The 18,456-nt window shown below is 32.5% G+C and overlaps 5 protein-coding genes across 8 annotated transcripts; 1 reads left to right on the forward strand and 4 right to left on the reverse strand.

The window, feature by feature from the left end:
* Window positions 1-1,129: 1,129 nt before the first annotated feature.
* Window positions 1,130-7,524, reverse strand: LOC143425890 (uncharacterized). 4 transcript variants are annotated; one of them, XM_076898955.1, is made up of 3 exons: window positions 5,317-5,340; window positions 2,236-2,452; window positions 1,138-1,538 (listed from the first exon to the last, which is right to left on the reverse strand). In XM_076898955.1, the coding sequence occupies exons 2-3, from the start codon at window positions 2,313-2,315 to the stop codon at window positions 1,199-1,201; spliced, it is 420 nt and encodes a 139-aa protein (XP_076755070.1). In that variant the 5' UTR covers window positions 2,316-2,452; window positions 5,317-5,340; the 3' UTR covers window positions 1,138-1,198. The 4 variants fall into 4 exon arrangements, with proteins under 4 accessions (XP_076755087.1, XP_076755078.1, XP_076755070.1 ...); XM_076898972.1 differs by lacking the exon at window positions 2,236-2,452 and having other exon boundaries at window positions 1,130-1,538; window positions 5,317-5,497; XM_076898963.1 differs by lacking the exons at window positions 2,236-2,452; window positions 5,317-5,340 and adding an exon at window positions 6,902-7,524 and having other exon boundaries at window positions 1,135-1,538.
* A 2,126-nt stretch (window positions 7,525-9,650) lies between these two features.
* Fzr (fizzy and cell division cycle 20 related) lies at window positions 9,651-11,406 on the reverse strand. Its single transcript, XM_076893173.1, has one exon. It carries the CDS (start codon window positions 11,131-11,133, stop codon window positions 9,673-9,675), a length of 1,461 nt encoding a protein of 486 aa, XP_076749288.1. The 5' UTR covers window positions 11,134-11,406; the 3' UTR covers window positions 9,651-9,672.
* Window positions 11,407-11,492: 86 nt separating this feature from the next.
* LOC143427884 (meckelin) lies at window positions 11,493-16,196 on the forward strand. The gene is made up of 15 exons (XM_076902414.1): window positions 11,493-11,582; window positions 11,784-11,949; window positions 12,125-12,381; window positions 12,440-12,601; window positions 12,715-13,019; window positions 13,079-13,273; window positions 13,358-13,609; window positions 13,684-13,838; window positions 13,911-14,076; window positions 14,164-14,448; window positions 14,527-14,991; window positions 15,070-15,332; window positions 15,401-15,581; window positions 15,661-15,871; window positions 15,964-16,196. Exons 3-15 carry the CDS (start codon window positions 12,183-12,185, stop codon window positions 16,194-16,196), a joined length of 3,072 nt encoding a protein of 1,023 aa, XP_076758529.1. The 5' UTR covers window positions 11,493-11,582; window positions 11,784-11,949; window positions 12,125-12,182.
* Window positions 16,197-16,430: 234 nt separating this feature from the next.
* On the reverse strand, window positions 16,431-16,715 carry Nd-b12 (NADH dehydrogenase [ubiquinone] 1 beta subcomplex subunit 3). The gene has a single exon (XM_076902537.1). It carries the CDS (start codon window positions 16,713-16,715, stop codon window positions 16,431-16,433), a length of 285 nt encoding a protein of 94 aa, XP_076758652.1.
* A 586-nt stretch (window positions 16,716-17,301) lies between these two features.
* LOC143423900 (uncharacterized) lies at window positions 17,302-18,118 on the reverse strand. The gene is made up of 2 exons (XM_076895536.1): window positions 17,878-18,118; window positions 17,302-17,783 (listed from the first exon to the last, which is right to left on the reverse strand). Exons 1-2 carry the CDS (start codon window positions 17,881-17,883, stop codon window positions 17,418-17,420), a joined length of 372 nt encoding a protein of 123 aa, XP_076751651.1. The 5' UTR covers window positions 17,884-18,118; the 3' UTR covers window positions 17,302-17,417.
* Window positions 18,119-18,456: the final 338 nt, after the last annotated feature.

Below are 18,456 nucleotides of genomic sequence, written 5' to 3' on the forward strand. Positions count from 1 at the left end.
CAATATGTAGCTGTTACAAATGTGAGCATGTATCAAATTTATTTGTAACTTATTTATATAGATTGTAACATTTATGTACAATTTACTTCTAAATGTAACACTTTAAGACTCTTTATATATTATTTATAAATGTAAAATGTTACCTCTTTAAGAATATTTAATAATTCTATTCAATTATTTTTGTTTTACAATGAGCTTTCACTATTTTTAAATAAATTTACGGCACTCAAGCAGTCTTTAAAAATAGTTAGCATTATATCTTCTTACTTTTCTAATTTTACAAAGATAAATATACCTATGTATAACAAACTTGTACATATCTTAATATGTAAAGAATTAGTGGCATTGCATGATTTTTAACTAAGAATAAACAGAAAATCGTTATGATTTAAGAACCAATTTTATATAGACTATGACTCTTGATGCTTTGTTTGGTATAACGTATGCAAGCACTTAAAAACTAATGTGATATCACTATAAAATAGGAATGCATGGGAAGTTAACACATGCAGAATTTTCTTATAAAATTAAACTCAATGCTACTAGTAGTAAAGAATTATTACAGCCAGCTAATTTTTGTTCGTGATCTACAAGACTAAGATTAAATAGAAATACAACCTTTGTCAACTGGAATGGAGTTCAGCAGTCTATGAAGTCAAGTAACGTCAATGGTTATAATTGTTATAAATGAATGAGACAAACAATGACGAATTTTCTATCACCTGTCTCGATGATTAAGGTATGAAATTTCAACTGGAAAATAACCAGTCCGTTCCGTATCAAAAATAGTGTAAAAATTCTCCAAATTTTTATGTATACCTCTTAATTTTAAGAATATCGATTTTTTTTCAATTCCATGTACTTCTAAAATTTCTCACAATAAATAATTATCTTATAAAAATATTGAATGCTTCAAGTATCTTACTAGGAATTCATCGTTCTTCGCAATACATCCCTAACGTACACGTTTCGGATCACTTCTCTCTCGAAAAGTAATTGAGACCACGCATAAATCTCTTAAATATAATGCGAATATTAACGTTTCGATAACGTTCCACCGAGAGTTTAACGCCCAGAGCTCGTTCCTTAGAATTGAACTTCCCAAATTTTTATTATCAATTTAAATTTCGTCCACGGTCGCACCGTGGATCGTGCATCGCGTACGAATCGTTACTTCGCGTACGAGGAGTTCTGGCTGTTAAAGTATTACACATTCGCAGCATTGCTGTGTGAAGTATACACAATCTACAACGCAGGAGTCGTTTTCCGCTTGAGCGACCGGTTTCTTTTTCTCCGAGTCGATACCATTCCTTTCGATTTTTGGCTGAGGCTCGGGTGCCGGCAGGACTCTCTGCACGATTGGTACTGCATTCTCGATTGTCTCGGTGTCAGTGTCGGCATTCAATAGTTTACTCGTCATCGGAGCAGTAGGTGCGGTCGGTGTGATTTTACCAGGACGCGCTTCATCTGGCATGTCGTAGTCTACCAGAGGTATAGAGGTCTGTAGCGGTGGGGGTGAATCACTGGACGTGATGACACTGAAAAAGAAACGGGACTCTCGTCAAATTCTTTTCAAACTTTCCCTCTAGAAAAAAAATATTACTTTTATCTAAAAACACTTAATTCTATTAAACTTTCTTAGTGTATCTTTCATCCGATCGTTTGATTGAATTATTTCACTTTTATTCAGCTCGTCGACTCGAATAAGAGAAGTTCTTTATCGTACAGTATAAGACACAGGGAGGTCTATGCTACTCGTAGGAAACTCTAATAGGGAAACTTAAAAATACATAATAACTTTTGTAAAGTAAATTCAAGCTATACATCGCTTTGTTGATCGGATCAACTAGTGCTCTGTTATTCAGGCTCGTCACGCAGTTGACCCTGGTCTCTTTGCTATTCAACTCAAGTTAGTTCTTACCCGTGGTTCGTTGTAATGTACCTAAAAAAAAGTAATTACTCAAACCCGTCGAACGCTCGTCCCTTCCATCGATTTTTCATCGATCAATCCCAAGTCGGTGTACCGACTTTTGGTTTATGGCGAGACAAGAGAGTTCAGGATTGTACAAAGTAGTTTTCGATAACGAAGAAAGCGTGGGCTGTCAAACATATCGGTGAAATTCTTTAGTCGAACGTTACGAAGCGTTCGTTTCTCTCTATCTCCCTCACTGCGTTCCCCCCAGCCCTCTCTTCCCTTTAAGTACTTGATAGAAAGTGTAAAGAAGATAGACATACCACCTAGCTTTCATACACGGCTGTATTCTACTCATTTCTTCCGACGTCAGAGTGGAATAAAATGATACGTGCTTGGCCATTTCGAGGGTATCGCAGATTTCATGCGATTAGAAGCATGCCGTCTCAGAGAAAAATGCGCTGCCTCAAGATGATTCGTCTTTCGAATCGTCTATCCTTTTCCCATCAAGACCGCGAATAGAGCGCCGCATCTCTCCACCTGTTTTATTCCAAGTTCACACGTCCGATTCGGTTCGCAAGTTCACTGATTATCATACCTTGCATTATCGAATTTCGTGTCTATCGATTCGGTACAATCTTTCTGTTTGTTTGCTGTTAAACATGCAATTCCTCAATATCACGACAATAAAAATCAATTTCAGGTAGAAAGAAAAAGATTGAGACAAATATATATATTTTGTACGTTCAGATTGGAAGTCGATCTCTAATTTGGAAAGGTGTATGTGACAAATGTTGCATTCAATTATTTTAGAAATTAACGCCTCTACAACACGAGCGAACAAGAGACGTTAAATTAACAACACTCGCATTCTTCCAGCTAATACAAGAGTAATAACAGCTCGACAGCTTCTATCGATTAAAGTACCATGCATTGTCTATTGAAATCTATTTATATGTATATAATAAACCAATCCAGCCGTGAATTATGCACACTCAATTGAGACTATACGAAATATTACGATCTCTGTCAAACTGCATGCATTTAAGAGTCAAAAGTCTACAAATCGTGAACCGTTCTATTAAAAATGTTTAAATACCGAAAACTCGTTGACACATAACAAATACGTTTCCGTGGGAAAAAGAAAATGATCATCGCTCGTGCAGCGGAAATATCATCGTCTAATTATACAGCTAATTCATTTTATGCTCGATGGAACATTTGCTCGTGCTTGAAGCTTTACAAGCATAAAGTACGCAAGATTGCGTCATGAAACAAAAACTCGTAATGGATGGACGTCAGGAGTATATTTGTATTAGCGCAGGTGAGAAAAATCCCGTCGCGATATTTCGTGAATCACTTCTTGCACTTGTACATCGTGCCAACCAGTGTTCGATAAAAACCGTTACATCGAGTATAAATTCTACTTACAATACGTCGATAACAGCGATAGTTACTTTGGTATTCAAACCGTTGGTGTTCGATAATCGAATCACGTTACAAATCATGTTTTTCGTTCAAACAGTATCAACGTGTGTAAACGCGATAATTTCAGCTGAATTATGGATTAATTATTTACAATAAATAAAGAAAAAATCTAAACTTTCTTGTACTTGAAAATGTTACTGTTATATAATTTATTGAAGTAAAAACTTGTAAAATTGAATGCAAACAAACCGTTTATTTTTATTTGAGGATAAAGTGCACGTTCGATTTAACATTCATCTAAAAAATAATTTCTGCTACTATCCGCCTAATCTGAATATAAAATTTGAATATATACAATTATACAAATAAAGTATAAAACCAAACATTTTACTATTTATATAAACGATATTACCAATGTTACTGCAAACTTTTTGTAAACTGTTTGTAACGCACGGCACTGTAGTTATGATAACCAATTGCAGTGAAGATATTATTCTTTTTTCAAATGGAAATCGTGTCTCTACTACGAAGTACGAACAACTCCCGCCACGATCAAGAATCCACGTTGAACTGCTCTGCCTAACTTCTAAACTCTCCCATTCCGCGGGCATTGTTTTCACGTGGCCGCAGGAGCGTATCTTCCGATGAAGACTACCTCACCTCTTGAGAGATAATGTCAACAGAAAAAAAACAAATTTATCCATGGACACGTACAATGATTATCCACATATTACTATCAGAAAATGTTGAAATAAAACATTGCTTTAATGATAAATGATTGTGATAATGTTTAGACCAGGGGTTCTCAAATTGGGTGCCGCGAGCGTATGCGAAGGCTGCCAGAAGTATAGCAATAATACTTAATTTTCTAAAGTAAACTAAACTTCCCATAAACGTAAAGAAAATAATGGAAAATTAATTCGAGCAGTTTCATTCATCTGCACTGTTTCTTCTTCTTTTTCTCAAGTACTCCAATCATTTTGAGGATAACTGTGCCGCGAAATTCGTTTAGCCCAACAATTTGCCGCGACGGGAAAAAGTTTGAGAACCACTGGTCTTACTACGAATGATACAATTAGGAAATTAATGTTAAAAATCGAATAAATCGTAGCTTCGGCTACTTGAAGCGAAAACTTGACACACGATACGATACAACAATATCTGTAAAGTAAAAGGATCTTATTGGGGACAACTCAAAAAGAATGTTCGACGAATGAAAGTTTCATAAAACCGCAGGCGGGATTAGTATCACTTTTCAGAAATTACATAAGCGAAAAACCTATTATTAGAACTACGAGTATAGGGAATAAACTGGAAATCTTGCGAAACCACTCGTGTTTAGATCCTAAGCGTTATCATATCCATATTAGTCTTTTCTAGCAATATATGTTTACATACAAACATAGCTTTCAACCAAGAAAAAAAAAAACAATTACTTTAAAGTCAAATTACATTCTGTTCCATTTAATATAGTCATATACTATTTAGTATTCAATTAGTCTCGAATATCGTATAGAGATGCATACGTAAGTACTTGATTACAACCCTTTGAACTTTCATGAAATGCAATTGGAAGACACTTATTTCATTGCTATCGCGGAGGGCGATTCACTTACTGCGTTAGTTTTCTCATTGAATGATAACCAGATGCTAAATACTATAATCTTCAATTAAAATCGTTTCGCAAACGACATCAACGACATTGACCAGAATCGTCACCCTTGGGGGCATCAGATTTCGCGTAACATATCGGTCGAGTTACCAAAAGTCGTGCGTCAGAAGAAAACTACCAGGAAAAATAAGAGCACGCCGTGCGAATTTAGAGTAACAAAACTTAAACGTTTCAATGAAAACCGGTGAAACTGTTAACGACCGCAGGAACGAGGACTAAAGAGTTGAAGAAAGTCATCGGGAGCATAGGGGTGAGAAAAGAATGCTTAACCTCGAAATTTGCCAAATCGGTTTGCAGGACTTACTTGTAAGAGCCACGCTGTGACAACGGATTCTTAAAACGCATTACGTCGTGGTATAATCGTCTAAACGAGCAGCCTCGATAATCTCTGTTTACGTTTTAGAAACGGCCGTGTGCGAGATAGAAATTATACAGATACAGCATCTCGATTTAAACGGAGCGACGAGCACGCCGACACATGAAAGACTGGCAAGAGACAAGCGAAATATACGCGAGAGGGGGAGCAGGTGAGGTAGAACCGAAGCTTGTTCGGTTGAACAAGCGGTCCTATATTAAACCTAATGCTAACAAGGTCATAATAATGGAAAAATTGACATATCGCTTCGACAAACCAATCTCGCATAACGTACAATTATAATAATACAATCAAAGAATCATTATCGTATCGAGAGAAGATTTGAAAAACTTTTAAATAACCCCAACATTCTTTGCAATCATTTAAGTTAACATTTGACTGGCAATAACTGTCGAAGATATATCAATGTTATTTTTATCCACTTACTTTATTAATCCGTCATCACGGATATTAAATCATGTGGGGATGCTAAGAGACTAGTTATTATGCAATGCGCGTGTATGGGGAAATGTAATAGTTTTGTTAAACTTTTAGTAATAAAAAATCGATTAACCAGATGATTACGGCGTTTGAAGCTAATGAAAATATAATTGGTTTCGATTGCTGTTTAACGCACATGGGGATAATGATACATCGGTTTTATCAGCTGTTTGTTAATGGAGCGTACTACGGGTAATTTCATTAATTTTTTTTAAACCGGTATTTAGATTTCCCCGCAGCACGCGTTCTCTTCAGTTTGACTTATTCTATCCTTTAATATACATATGGTATAAGCCAGTCAACACAGAACCGGTTTTAAAGCAGGACGAATACGGTACAAAAAAAAACGAAAACTATCGTGCCGATGTCTTTCGAAAAAGTCTGTTACACGAATCAAGATAATAGTTATAATTTATTACTTCTACGACACGAATACGCACAAATACGTAACTCTACAAAGAATAATAGAATCGTGACATTAGTTTTTTTCAATTACAAGTTTCAGTTCTAGTTTATATATATACACACACAAAGTACTTTACTTTCATAAGAACGAAAATGATGCAATTGAAGATAAACGTTTACAATTTAAAATGTCATCTTAAAACGTAATGCTTGTACAATACTGCACGCATTTAATTCTTTTACCTTCAAAGATGACAGATTAAATTACTCTCTGTTACCTTCATGGAAGTTACTTGATACCACAAAGCGTCTGACACGAGATATTAAGATTCGATAAAGGTACAGAATGTCAAACAGTGATCCGTACAAAACAATTCCATTCTAATTATCTACGCAACAGTTTCAACATAAAGTCGCATAACCCTAATGAGGCAACATGTAAATGACTGTAAAGATAAAAGCGTAATTTATCACAAACGTTAGCATAAACAATACATTTCAAAAAACATTCTCATCGATATTACTTTCGTAGGAGTAGCGTAATTTGGAATACTGTACTTTTCTGTAGAGAACAAATAAGAGAACAAACTAAGGTATATACGATATTTTGAAAACTGTGAAAATTTACCTATCAGATGTACAGGGAATTTCTTCCGCGTAAACATCAGCATGCGTGGTTATCGTCCCGTTTCTCATCGTATCGTCGCTGTGGCATGACAAAGAAGGAAGCAGCGATGAGCCTGAAAGTTAGTTGTCGTTGACGTCTCGGTGATTTTTCATCGCGTTCCTTCGCGTGACCACCTCTTTGCTTCAGCCTATTAGATCATGCATATCGTCTCTCGCTTCTCACATCCACCGTTTAAGGTTTTCGCATGCATTCAGAATCCCCCTCGACTTAGCGATTTTCAATTGCCGCGACCTTTTTAGGGAACTTTCCACTCCGCTCGATTCCGTTTCGTTGCACTGCATCATTTTGAATGTCAAATCACGTACAACGATGCCGGAGGTGGTTCTTCGTATGGATCAAGCATTAGAGTTTAACTGTACAGTTTTTAATAACGAGAACGACACATGGATTATTTTCAAGCGGAAAAATTACGTTTAATGTTTCGAAGAGAAAGAACGAGAGGATCTTAGCAGTGGAAAGATTGTAATTAAGAGTCGTCCTGCCTCCATCCTAAGTGTTAATACACAATAACAATGTAGAGAACAAACCTAACCTCTCCTCCCACTTTGATGGCTCGTGAGCTACTGAACGTTAGTTCTCTAACGAACATCGTGCTCTGCTATGGAGCCACCATGATCGGCACTGGGGACCAAAACCAAGGTCAATTGTACTAATCTTTTCGAAATACCTAAGAATTTTAAGTTAAAGAATAACGTTTCCGTATTCGAGCTACTTGAAATAAATTTACGAGTAAAAAGAAAGTATAAGCTTTTCGAAGTTGAAACTTTTATTTCAAGCAACGTACTTTTTTTACTTAGACGCTCGAGTATATAGTAAAAGCTACAAGCTACAATTTAATCGCTACGATTTCAATTTTATTCATTAATTGTAGAAATTATAAGTGTAAGAGAAATTAAAATTTCACGCCAGTGTTGCGCATGCGTTCGTTACATGTATAATGAAATGTAAAACGTGAACGTAGCTACAGAACATTGCAATATTGATAGCGTTGTGTACATTAAGAACGAAATTCGAACACAAGTAATCATGTAGAGATCATTGCATTTTAAGTAATTCTGCGCTCGCACTTGGTGCATTTCAATTTTTGAAAATTAATAATATTAATGTAGACTTAAATAGAATTGCAACATAAATGTAACACTAAAAGTACTTTTGTTACAGAAAATATAAAAAAATTCCATTTGGGAGAACAATATAAGACTATATTTTAATTTTCTTTTAAATTAGTATTTACATATCGATTATAATCTAACAATCGGTTCATTGAGAACAAAATTATACGTAGACCCCTGGCTATTTACTTTATGGAGTATTACAATATTGAACGAGTTTACTACACATACTAATATTCATCTACTTATCTAAATAAAGTGCACGTATAATTGTAATATTTTGTCAGCCATTCCGATACATATAATAAAAAATATACTTATTAACTTTAGATGCTACCTAAATTAAATAATTTATAATGTTGTAACAACTGATACTTTAAAACTGGAATCTAGAACAATGTATGCCATTGTGTAATTTATAACTCTTTTCATAAAAAACCACATTATTTATACTCAGAATATATTTATTTCCTTTTACATATGCTTCCAGATACTCTTCAAGATTTTGGAAAATAGATTATACATTATATTATTCAAGAAATATACAATATAAACTTTTGAGATCCTAGTTTACTAGAATGTGTGTGTGTATATAATATTTTTAATATTGTTTTCTAAATTCCTTTTAGAATGTATAGGTAAATATATGAATATATTATTTTCATTATCGAATATAAATAAATGAATTTATTTTATAAATCATATATCAATTTGTTTATACAATTAGCTAGTTGCAAAATATAAATTAATATAAGTTGCTTCGGGGGGAAAAGACAATTAGTAATTAAGGAACAACCATCTTCATATAAATGTCATATATGATCAATTTTTGATATGGTTGTAAGTATTAAAAAGAAATATATTTTTGAAAATTAGACTATAAATATAAATATTTGCAAATACTTACAAGTATTTAATAATATGCCCTTATAAGAAACTATATGCAATACTGCAATTAAAAATTACTACCAGTCCTATATAATATTATTTTGTATATTGTAACATCATTTTGTATGTATTAGCTTTTATAAGTATTAAACAATAAGTGTCTAAAGTAAATTATTGCAACTCTCATCACTGAATTTTACTACAATAAACAGAATCTATAAATAAATGATCCATAGAGTTGCCTATAAATAATATTGCATAATAAGATAAAATGTAGGCACAAAATATACTTCATTAAAAAAAATATTGTATTAATGAGATATAAATTTTAGTGATTCATAAAAATATTTGTAAAAAAAAAGAAAAAAAAACAAAAATTATATATTATTTTAACTTTTCCTTGTAAGGGCATGTTTATATGATTAATAACTAATTGCACATAAAAGTCGATAGATGATACAGGTTGTACACATAAAACCTTATACTTAATATACTTTCGAATATATTCTTACTTGTAACTAAATGTTTGTAAATTATTATAGTTACACATACATATATATGTTGTACACATTATAATTTTCCAGAATACAAGATTAGTGCATATATTATGTATTGTACATAAAATCATTGTATACATATATATACATATATATATGTATACTATACTATATATATATATATGTATATATATATATGTATAGAGATACTAAATTATCGAATACTTGTAAAGAGATTTAATACAGACTTATTTTCTTTCTGACTACGTGCTTTACTGAACACATTCCAAAAACGTAATGTTTCATCTCCTGCACCGGTTACAATGGCTTCGCCATCCGGTGACATAGCCAAATATAAAACTCTATACGAATGTCCTGTCAATTTAGCGACTTGTGTCAAACTGGGATACTTCCAAACCAAAATTTGATTCTGAGAATAACCATGCGTACTGACTAATTCCGAACTATGCTTACTCCAAGCTAGATTACAAACTTGAGAACCTGTATCTACGCATTGCATTGGTTGACCAGTTAATGTGTTCCAAAATCTGATGCATCTGTCCGCCGTACCGCCTCCAGAGGCTAAAAGGCCGTGATGATGCGGAGACCATGCGATAGCTTTAACAGCTGCTAGATGTTCAGTGTACGTTTGTATAGGTGAAAGGGAATGTAAATTCCATACGTAAAGACGATTATCGTTTCCACCAGAGGCTAAATATTGATTATCTGGTGACCATTTCAACCCGCAGACTTCTTGTCTGTGAGCTCCTAAACGTCTTTCGCTAACAACACAGGGAGTTCTAACATCTCTTTGTAATATTAACCTGTCTCTACTACCCGACGATAAAACTTCACCGTTCCAAGCTAGTGCTCCTACTCTTGCACTGTGTCCTTGTAATTTGCTTACTTGTTTACTCACAGCTACATCCCAGACTTGGATATAGCCTAAATGCGTACCAACCGCAACTAGGTTCCCTCTTTCGTTCCAAGCGACCGACGTCACACTGTTACCATCACTGGACAAATCACATAGTCTAGTCACCTGGCTGGTACATGCTGACCACAAGTAAACACAGCTACCGAGGCCGACGCTGAGGACATTCTGCGAAGACCAATCGACAAGGTTCAAATAGAAATCGTCTTGTAGCTCCGGAGCATCTAGTACTTTAAAAGGTATTCTAGAAATCTTTCTGGTAGCTTTCCTCGGCGATCTAAGCAGCTTTTGACTCTTGGCGCTTAACGGCGATAGAGAGTAAGGTGAACTTTGATCCAATAGGGTGTGATCCTTCGAGGGTGTAACGTACTTGAACAGATTTCTAGTAACTAGTGGTGACAATACTCTTCGTTCTTCGCACTGTCCTTTTACATCCTCTATACTTGCTCCGAGCAATTCATTTTTTAAAAGGCAAGAGTAAGCAATCCCGTCACGATTACTTTCTCCACTCTCGCGGGTCTTTTTTGTCACGATCCCGTTTCGATTATTTTCCGAGATCATTGAGAATGTTGTCTGCCAATTATTACCCGACCGTGTTGGTATAAATCGGTCAAAGCTATTGTTCACCATTTTCGTCGGTGAAAAATAGACCGAAGAGAAAAGTCCAGGGCCCGCTGGATTATCTGTATGGCTCTCGCTATTTGACTTCAACAGCCGTTTCTCGTATTCGTGATGAAACATTTTTTTAATGCTATTCTTTCACATTCAGTCACCATAATAATTATTCACCGTACACGCTGGTTTTTCTTCAGATCACGTAGATCGCACGTTCATTGTCATTTTTCATAAAAAACATCCCTCGTACTGGTGGAATTAAACGAACTGTCTCATTAAATTGCTTATTCACACACAACGTCAACTTGGAAAATTTTTGGTACAGAAATAGAGGTTTGTATGATTCTCCAATCGAAATACTTAATTCAAAGGGTTGCTTTCGAAAACAGATGGTCGAACGTCTCTGTAAAATGATCTACTTGAACGAACGCCCATCTAGCGACGTGGTTACGAAGTTATGGCAAAACAGTGTTTTTTTTTCTCTCTTATTAACCTCTACGCCACTGAATTTAGATCCTGCGAACGACATTTCTACCTCTTCGAAGACTCTATGAAAAGCGGCATTCCCATCTATGGTATTGGGTTCGAGCGAAAAAAAGAAAAAAAGAATATTTACTTTGTTTCTCATGCTTCTCTCATACGATTTATTAATTACAAGTGTCTATCGCGATGTTACGTTCGCATTGGTATAATCACTACGTTAACATTGATAACCAATGCTGAGGTTGAAAAGGATTTGTTTAATCAGCAATTAGAAATTCAAATCGGTTGATTAGTTACAGAGTAACCATGTTCACGCGCGGCGCTGCGATCAGTATCCTAGAACTGTACCATATGTAGATACGAATACCATTTTTCGTAGAGTCTAGAATATAATGTTCATTTAGAAAGTAGATAGAATGAGAGATAACGCATTCCCTACTTGAAGAGAGATGATTCGAGGTAGTCAATTTAAATCTCTATTTGGCGATAGTAAATTGCGGTAAAATTAAAATATTTGAACAACCGTTTATACATTTGATGCATTTCAAATTATACTCTCTATCTGAGACACGTCGCGTTTAATTTTAACCCGAAAGTATTTAGAAGAATAACATACTTCAAAGCGCTGTTTCAGGTTGCTATAGAAATGAATGGCATAAACAAATATATTTGCGTGTACGTATCCAGTGAGAATGATCCGTTTCAAAGGAAAAAATGTCTTTTTCTACTCCTTAATCAGTTGGGCACATATTATCCAACTTGGTATTGCAAGTAAAGAGGTGTTCGAATTTTTTGAACCATCAGAATGTAAAAACAATGAATACTTTGATGCTGTATCGCTTTCTTGCATGAAATGTGATGCAATTAAAAATCTGATACCATCCGCCGATCGTGAGTTGAAGTTTTTTTTTTAAATACCAGACAATTACTTAGATTATTTCTTTTTCAGGTTTACGATGTATATGCAATGAATTCAGTAAAAAAATTGGCTTCAACAATGGTCATCCTGTATGCACATTTTGCGGTGTTAATGCTAGAGTAACTACAGATGGGAATGATTGTATATCTTGCAACAATCGAACATGTACATGCTCTTCAAATGAAGTACAAAGTAATAATTAAAAAAGCTAAGAAAATAACATAAATTATTATTTAAAATTACAGACTTCTATATATTAATATATTGTATTAATTGTTAATTATATACTGATCATGTTATTACAGTAGACAGAAGTTTAAATGGTACAGTATTAGAAACTATGCATTGTTTCTCTTGTCCTAATAATACTTATCCATTCTTTTATGGATCTAAGTGTTTGCCCTGTGAAACATTCGAGTACAGTTATTATGAGAACGATACGTATTTTACAAAATACTATTACACACTGATGCAACATTATTGCTTAAACAAGAGCATTTCTTTTGGTAAACAAAATTCAAAAGAAGTATTTCAAATAAAGTTTCATGGTCACAATCTGGACAGTTATTATTTTAGAAATAATCTTGAAAGTGCCGTATATTTTTGTAAGGTACAATAAAAGATAAACAACATTCAAATAGGAGAATAATAATCCAAGTACATTTTTAGAAAAAAGATAAACAAGCATGTGAACATTTATCAAATTTGTGTGTATTAAGCCTTTATGCTAATGATGCTGCATGCAAATTGTTTATGCAAACACAAAAATCATCTATATGGATGTTTTATGATAAACATGAAATTATGACTGTATTGAATAATGAGAAAATTACCCAGGAATACAGCTTTAGAAAAGGTGATAATGTATGTAATATAGGTAAAGCAATATATTATAAGAACATCATATTATCAACTTATTAACTAGTAATAAGTTATATGCATTTTTAGAGTAGTACATTAAATTTTACAATTACCACATTTTCATTGGATGGTAATTTCAAATCGATTGGTGCATTTAATATTCCTTGCAATTTATTACAACATGTAAGGTTTGGTATTAATCTTGAAAAAAAATGTAAACTTTTAGTTAAAGATTTAATACAAACAAAGGTGGAATTTATGTATCCTTATTTATCATTTATGCAAAATGACAAAATTTTAATGTTTGCATTACCTATACTCATTAAAAATATTAATCAGGTAAGAAACTTAATAGTAAAGTAGTTACAAACTTGGATATATATAAAATTATAATTTTCTAAACTATTTCACAGAACAATAAAAGAATATCAGACTGGCAGTTAGTACGGAAATTTTTATTTGTTGATAATGTTAGTGGTTTTAACACAATATCAAACTACACAGTTAATACAACACAGAAAGTTAGTAAATTATCTCTGTTACGTTACATGAAATCTCTAAATGTAATGTAAGTACATCTCACACTTTTAATAACTTGATATTTACTAAAATAAATCCTTTTTATCCCTAATTATTACAGCATTAATCTCCAAAATGTAAAAGATAAAAATAAAATATACCCACCTTTATTAGTTATTGAATACGCTGACCTTACTTATGAAGAAATTGATAAAATAGTAGATGTTACACTAGACTATAAAATTACATTTACTATAAAAGATAGTAATATAAATTCATATCTTATGGTAAATATACACGAAATAAAAATAAAATTATCAATTTTTCTAATACTATTATTATTACACTGTAACAAGTATTAAAATATGTTTTAGATAGTTATTGGGTTGTTCTTAGGATTAGTTCTAATATTTTCTGGACTAAAAGCCTGGAGTTACAAGAAACGACATCATGTTTCTTTTTTTAATGCATCTGTATATATTTGGTTTTTTATTTATGTTACGAGTATTGCAGCAAATATAATTATCTTATGTTTGATCACTTTGTCCTTGTATTTATTCATGTTTTATAAAGGGCAAACGATATCATATATTCTGTTTCCTGAAGACAGCAGTGAAACGGCAATAAAAGTAATTACTATAGTAGCATTCTTTTTTAAAGTAAGTACTTGTAAGTAATTATTATAACAAATATCATAGTAATATTAATTACATACTTCATATCTTTTTTAAATCTAGCTTGTAGAAATATTTGGATTTATTTGTCAGCATTGGAATATTGATGTATTCTTTATTGATTGGGAACAAACAAAATTAGTATATAATCAATCTAAATATGATCCCTCGTGTATATCTATAAATGAATTGTATGCTGATGAACTCTCGAAGAATAAATACAAATATTTTCAAATGTCATCTGAATCAATAACAGCTATACGCAAAAGAATCTCGTACAAGTTGAATAAGAATAATAATCTTAAATGCTTTAACAAATCTTCTGCAGTTAGAAAACATAAAGCTCATGCTTCAGCTGTTAATTCGATATCAAAGATTTCTACTAAAATAATGGATGGATATGGATTTAACGTTTTACCTATTAGTATTTGGCGAACGTATTTCATTGTAAATCAATGGTTAAAGCTCCAAACAATAAGGAAAGTAAATGTACTGATACAATTAGTTGGAGTTTTATGTATTTTTCAGGTAAAATTATATTTTAGAAGGAAAAGTATTGGAAAAAATTAACCAATTCATTAAATTTAATTTATACATTTTATGTAGATCATAGAACTATGCCCATGGATTCTTGCAATATCAGAATCAACATCTAAATTTTCTGAAAATGGTTATAATTTCATTTTGTATTATACAGTTTGTATTTTGATATATGTATTAATATATTGCACACAGTGGTTGGTGTTCATTATATTGTGTGGACAGTGCACTACAAACAAAATGCAAGAATTTATAAGTCTATGCTCAACTGCAAACATCAGTGTATTTATTTTACCATTTAATTATTATGGTTTTTATATTCATGGAAGGTAATGTACATTACAATGTATATAAAATGTAACACTCTTAATTACATATTTTAATTATTTTGTAATAGATCAGTGCACGGATTTGCAGATACAGATTTACCTACTCTAATTAATAATTTACAAATGGAAAATAAAAATTTGTGCGCACACAGAGGTCTTGTACCAGGGACAACTCAACAAACATTTATATTATATTTAACAAAGACTTTCAGAATTATTCTTAATGATTGTTTGAAGTCAGCAAATACAGTATATATAATTCAACTTTAACTAAAATATTTCTAGATCTATTGACCATTAATTGTATATTATCTTTATTTTGTTCTAGGAAAAAAATAATTTTATAAGAAATTATTGCTTTCCTGCTACAAACTGGGAACATAGTTTTAATACTCAACTGAAGCTGAAACAATTTCTATGCAAATTTGTAGATCACTGCATAAAGAAAGAAGATTACACTATTAAGGAACAACATTTTTTTGAAAAATTATTTAATATCGTATTTTCCTCTAATGAAGAAAAATCTGTCTTTTGTATTGGTAATTATTCTTTACATCTGAGTAATATTTAATAATGAAAAACTAAACAGGAATATATTCTTTCTTACTAGTTATTTATGCAACTTTTTCAGATAATAATTATACTTTTAATCAAGTATTATTATATGGTAATGAATGGCTATTAGCTACATTTGAAGTTTCAATATTTGCTTTTATTATTGTACTATGCAAAGATTGTATATTAGCTATTGTAATTACAATATCGATATCAAAGCTTTTAACTATAATAGTAAAACATAATTGCAAAAAGAATTTAAATAATTATATATTATTAGACAAAATTATTTCATATAGAGAACATTAATAAAAATAATAGTCATAATAATATGGTTCTTGTAAAAAAGTCAGGATCGTTTGCCTCAAAAGTAGAAAATACAATCCAAATAATTATTGTAAATTTTAAATAATTTATTAAATAAAGGCAAAAAGAATAACTGATTACTACATAGTTTTATTTGTGTTTTTGTTTATCATATATTTTACAATCTATGATATACAATTTAATAATTCTATTTATATTGAATTTGGTTGAACAATATTAATGATCTTCATCATGTCTCGGTTCGTAACTAATCCCAAAATAATTTTCTACAGCTATTGTTATTAAAAAGAAACCAACTCCACTTGGGATACCTCTTAGGTGTCTTAAAGCTCTGCGAAACATACTCTTTTCATGATAATGCCACACCATGTTTCTTAACCAAGGATCTTTCAATCCTATCTCAGCTAATTTTTGCTGACACTTCAGAAGTTGTGGTACATTTTCTACCTTGTATATATCAGGACTGGGTATTTTACACGGTATCGGGCGGTGTCCACCCATTTCTTACAAAAAATTTTTACCTAATCAAATATTTCAATGTAAGTATTACAAAAAAAGATGTTCAAACATTGTTTTCATGTTATACTTCTTATACTACGTTATATCAATAGCGTACAATTATCACTTAATGTTAAATATATTGTTTTCAATTGTCAATACTTAAAAAAATGTTTCTCAACTTATGTAATCTGTAAATCATTACATGTAAGATCAGTCTTTCGGATAATAATTCAAAAGTTGTGTTATCCTTATTGTATACGATTTTAATTTCGCTTAACAAACAAACGTTCAAATAACTTACAATTGATATGCTGTGGCGTGATAAGATATATGGAAGGTTTACTTTTAATAATAATTGCGAATTGTAGAAACAGGGTTGACTGTAGTATCAAAACCTAACCAAACCTAAATATACTACGCATGCGCGTAAAAAGTGGCACTACTTGTGATGTCGTTTCTCATTGGTCGATCGCGTTTGTGTAATATTTATATCGACGAAGTCTTGTCGATTGTTACGTTGTGCGATAGTAATTCAAATTTAAATCACAGAGGCTAGCTTATGTCGTATAATCGTACAATTATATCGTAAAATAACTTTACTTTGTATATACGTTTTATTGAAATAGCAATATTAAACAATGTTTATACAATTTATATTTCCTTTATCATACAGTAATAATTTAAAACATTCACTGGGACCGTTTAAAATGTGACAGTTTTCTTTTTCGTCGAGAATTTTCTCTTCAGTGGCAGCAACGCAACTGTTTTCAGTGGATCCGAAATATCATTTGTGTCTATTAACATGGTTCTATCTTGCCGTGCTCTCGTAGGCTGTGGAAGATACGGCACTATATCCACGTTAGGAATCTTTATAAATTTTATAGATTTGGGCGCTTGTTTTTCTGACGAAATGTCCATGTTGAGGAACTTTTTCGACGACAAATCTTCGCAGCTATCCGTGTTATCGAATTTTGTTGCGTGCCGTTGAAAAGCGATATCCGCCTGTTCCAACGTGTTCCTTGCTTTCTCGATTTCAGCGTTCAAATCGATCACATCGAAGATACGATCCTGCAAACGTAGTTTCAACAAAGCGAAACGAATGTATGATTATGCATCCTTTTGTTACTGTTTAATTAAAATTCTTGTCATTTATTTATACAACCTGCATGTCTCTTCTTTTACGCCTCAGGTCAGCCAGATCTTCAGCAAAGGCGGCGGAAGCGCGTTCTTTGTATCGCCGCTGAGACTGTACGAAGTCGTCTTCGAATTCGTCCTCAATGCCTCTATCATATATGTAATCTAAATCGTCCAGAAAGTCGTTACGATTTCCTGATAAATTGTAAGAACCTAAAACGTGTCGATAATAGTATTAGATAGAAATTTAAGTAATATTAAGAGTCGAAGCAACTCATTTCGTAGTTAATTTATAGTTAACAAATGGCAGCTACTAATTCTATAAACACGTTTAAGAGAGATAGTAAGAGAGAGGTAGTTTTGGTACGGATTATATCGTAACGCGTTATAGCGTGCAGAGTATTACGTCTATATTATCTTTCTATAAAAGTTGGTTAAATTTCAGAGAATTAAGGAACAAAATTCTATAATTAAACAATTCTAATTTTCACTACGATGAGAAATGACTGTATCTACTACTCATATCTATATAACTAGATACATGCACAAAAGCATTCTTACCATAACAACTGAGGAACACAGTTCATCGAGAGAGAACACTTTTAAA

This window comes from Xylocopa sonorina, chromosome 1 (genome assembly GCF_050948175.1).
Source record: "Xylocopa sonorina isolate GNS202 chromosome 1, iyXylSono1_principal, whole genome shotgun sequence".
Lineage (NCBI taxonomy): Eukaryota > Metazoa > Arthropoda > Insecta > Hymenoptera > Apidae > Xylocopa > Xylocopa sonorina.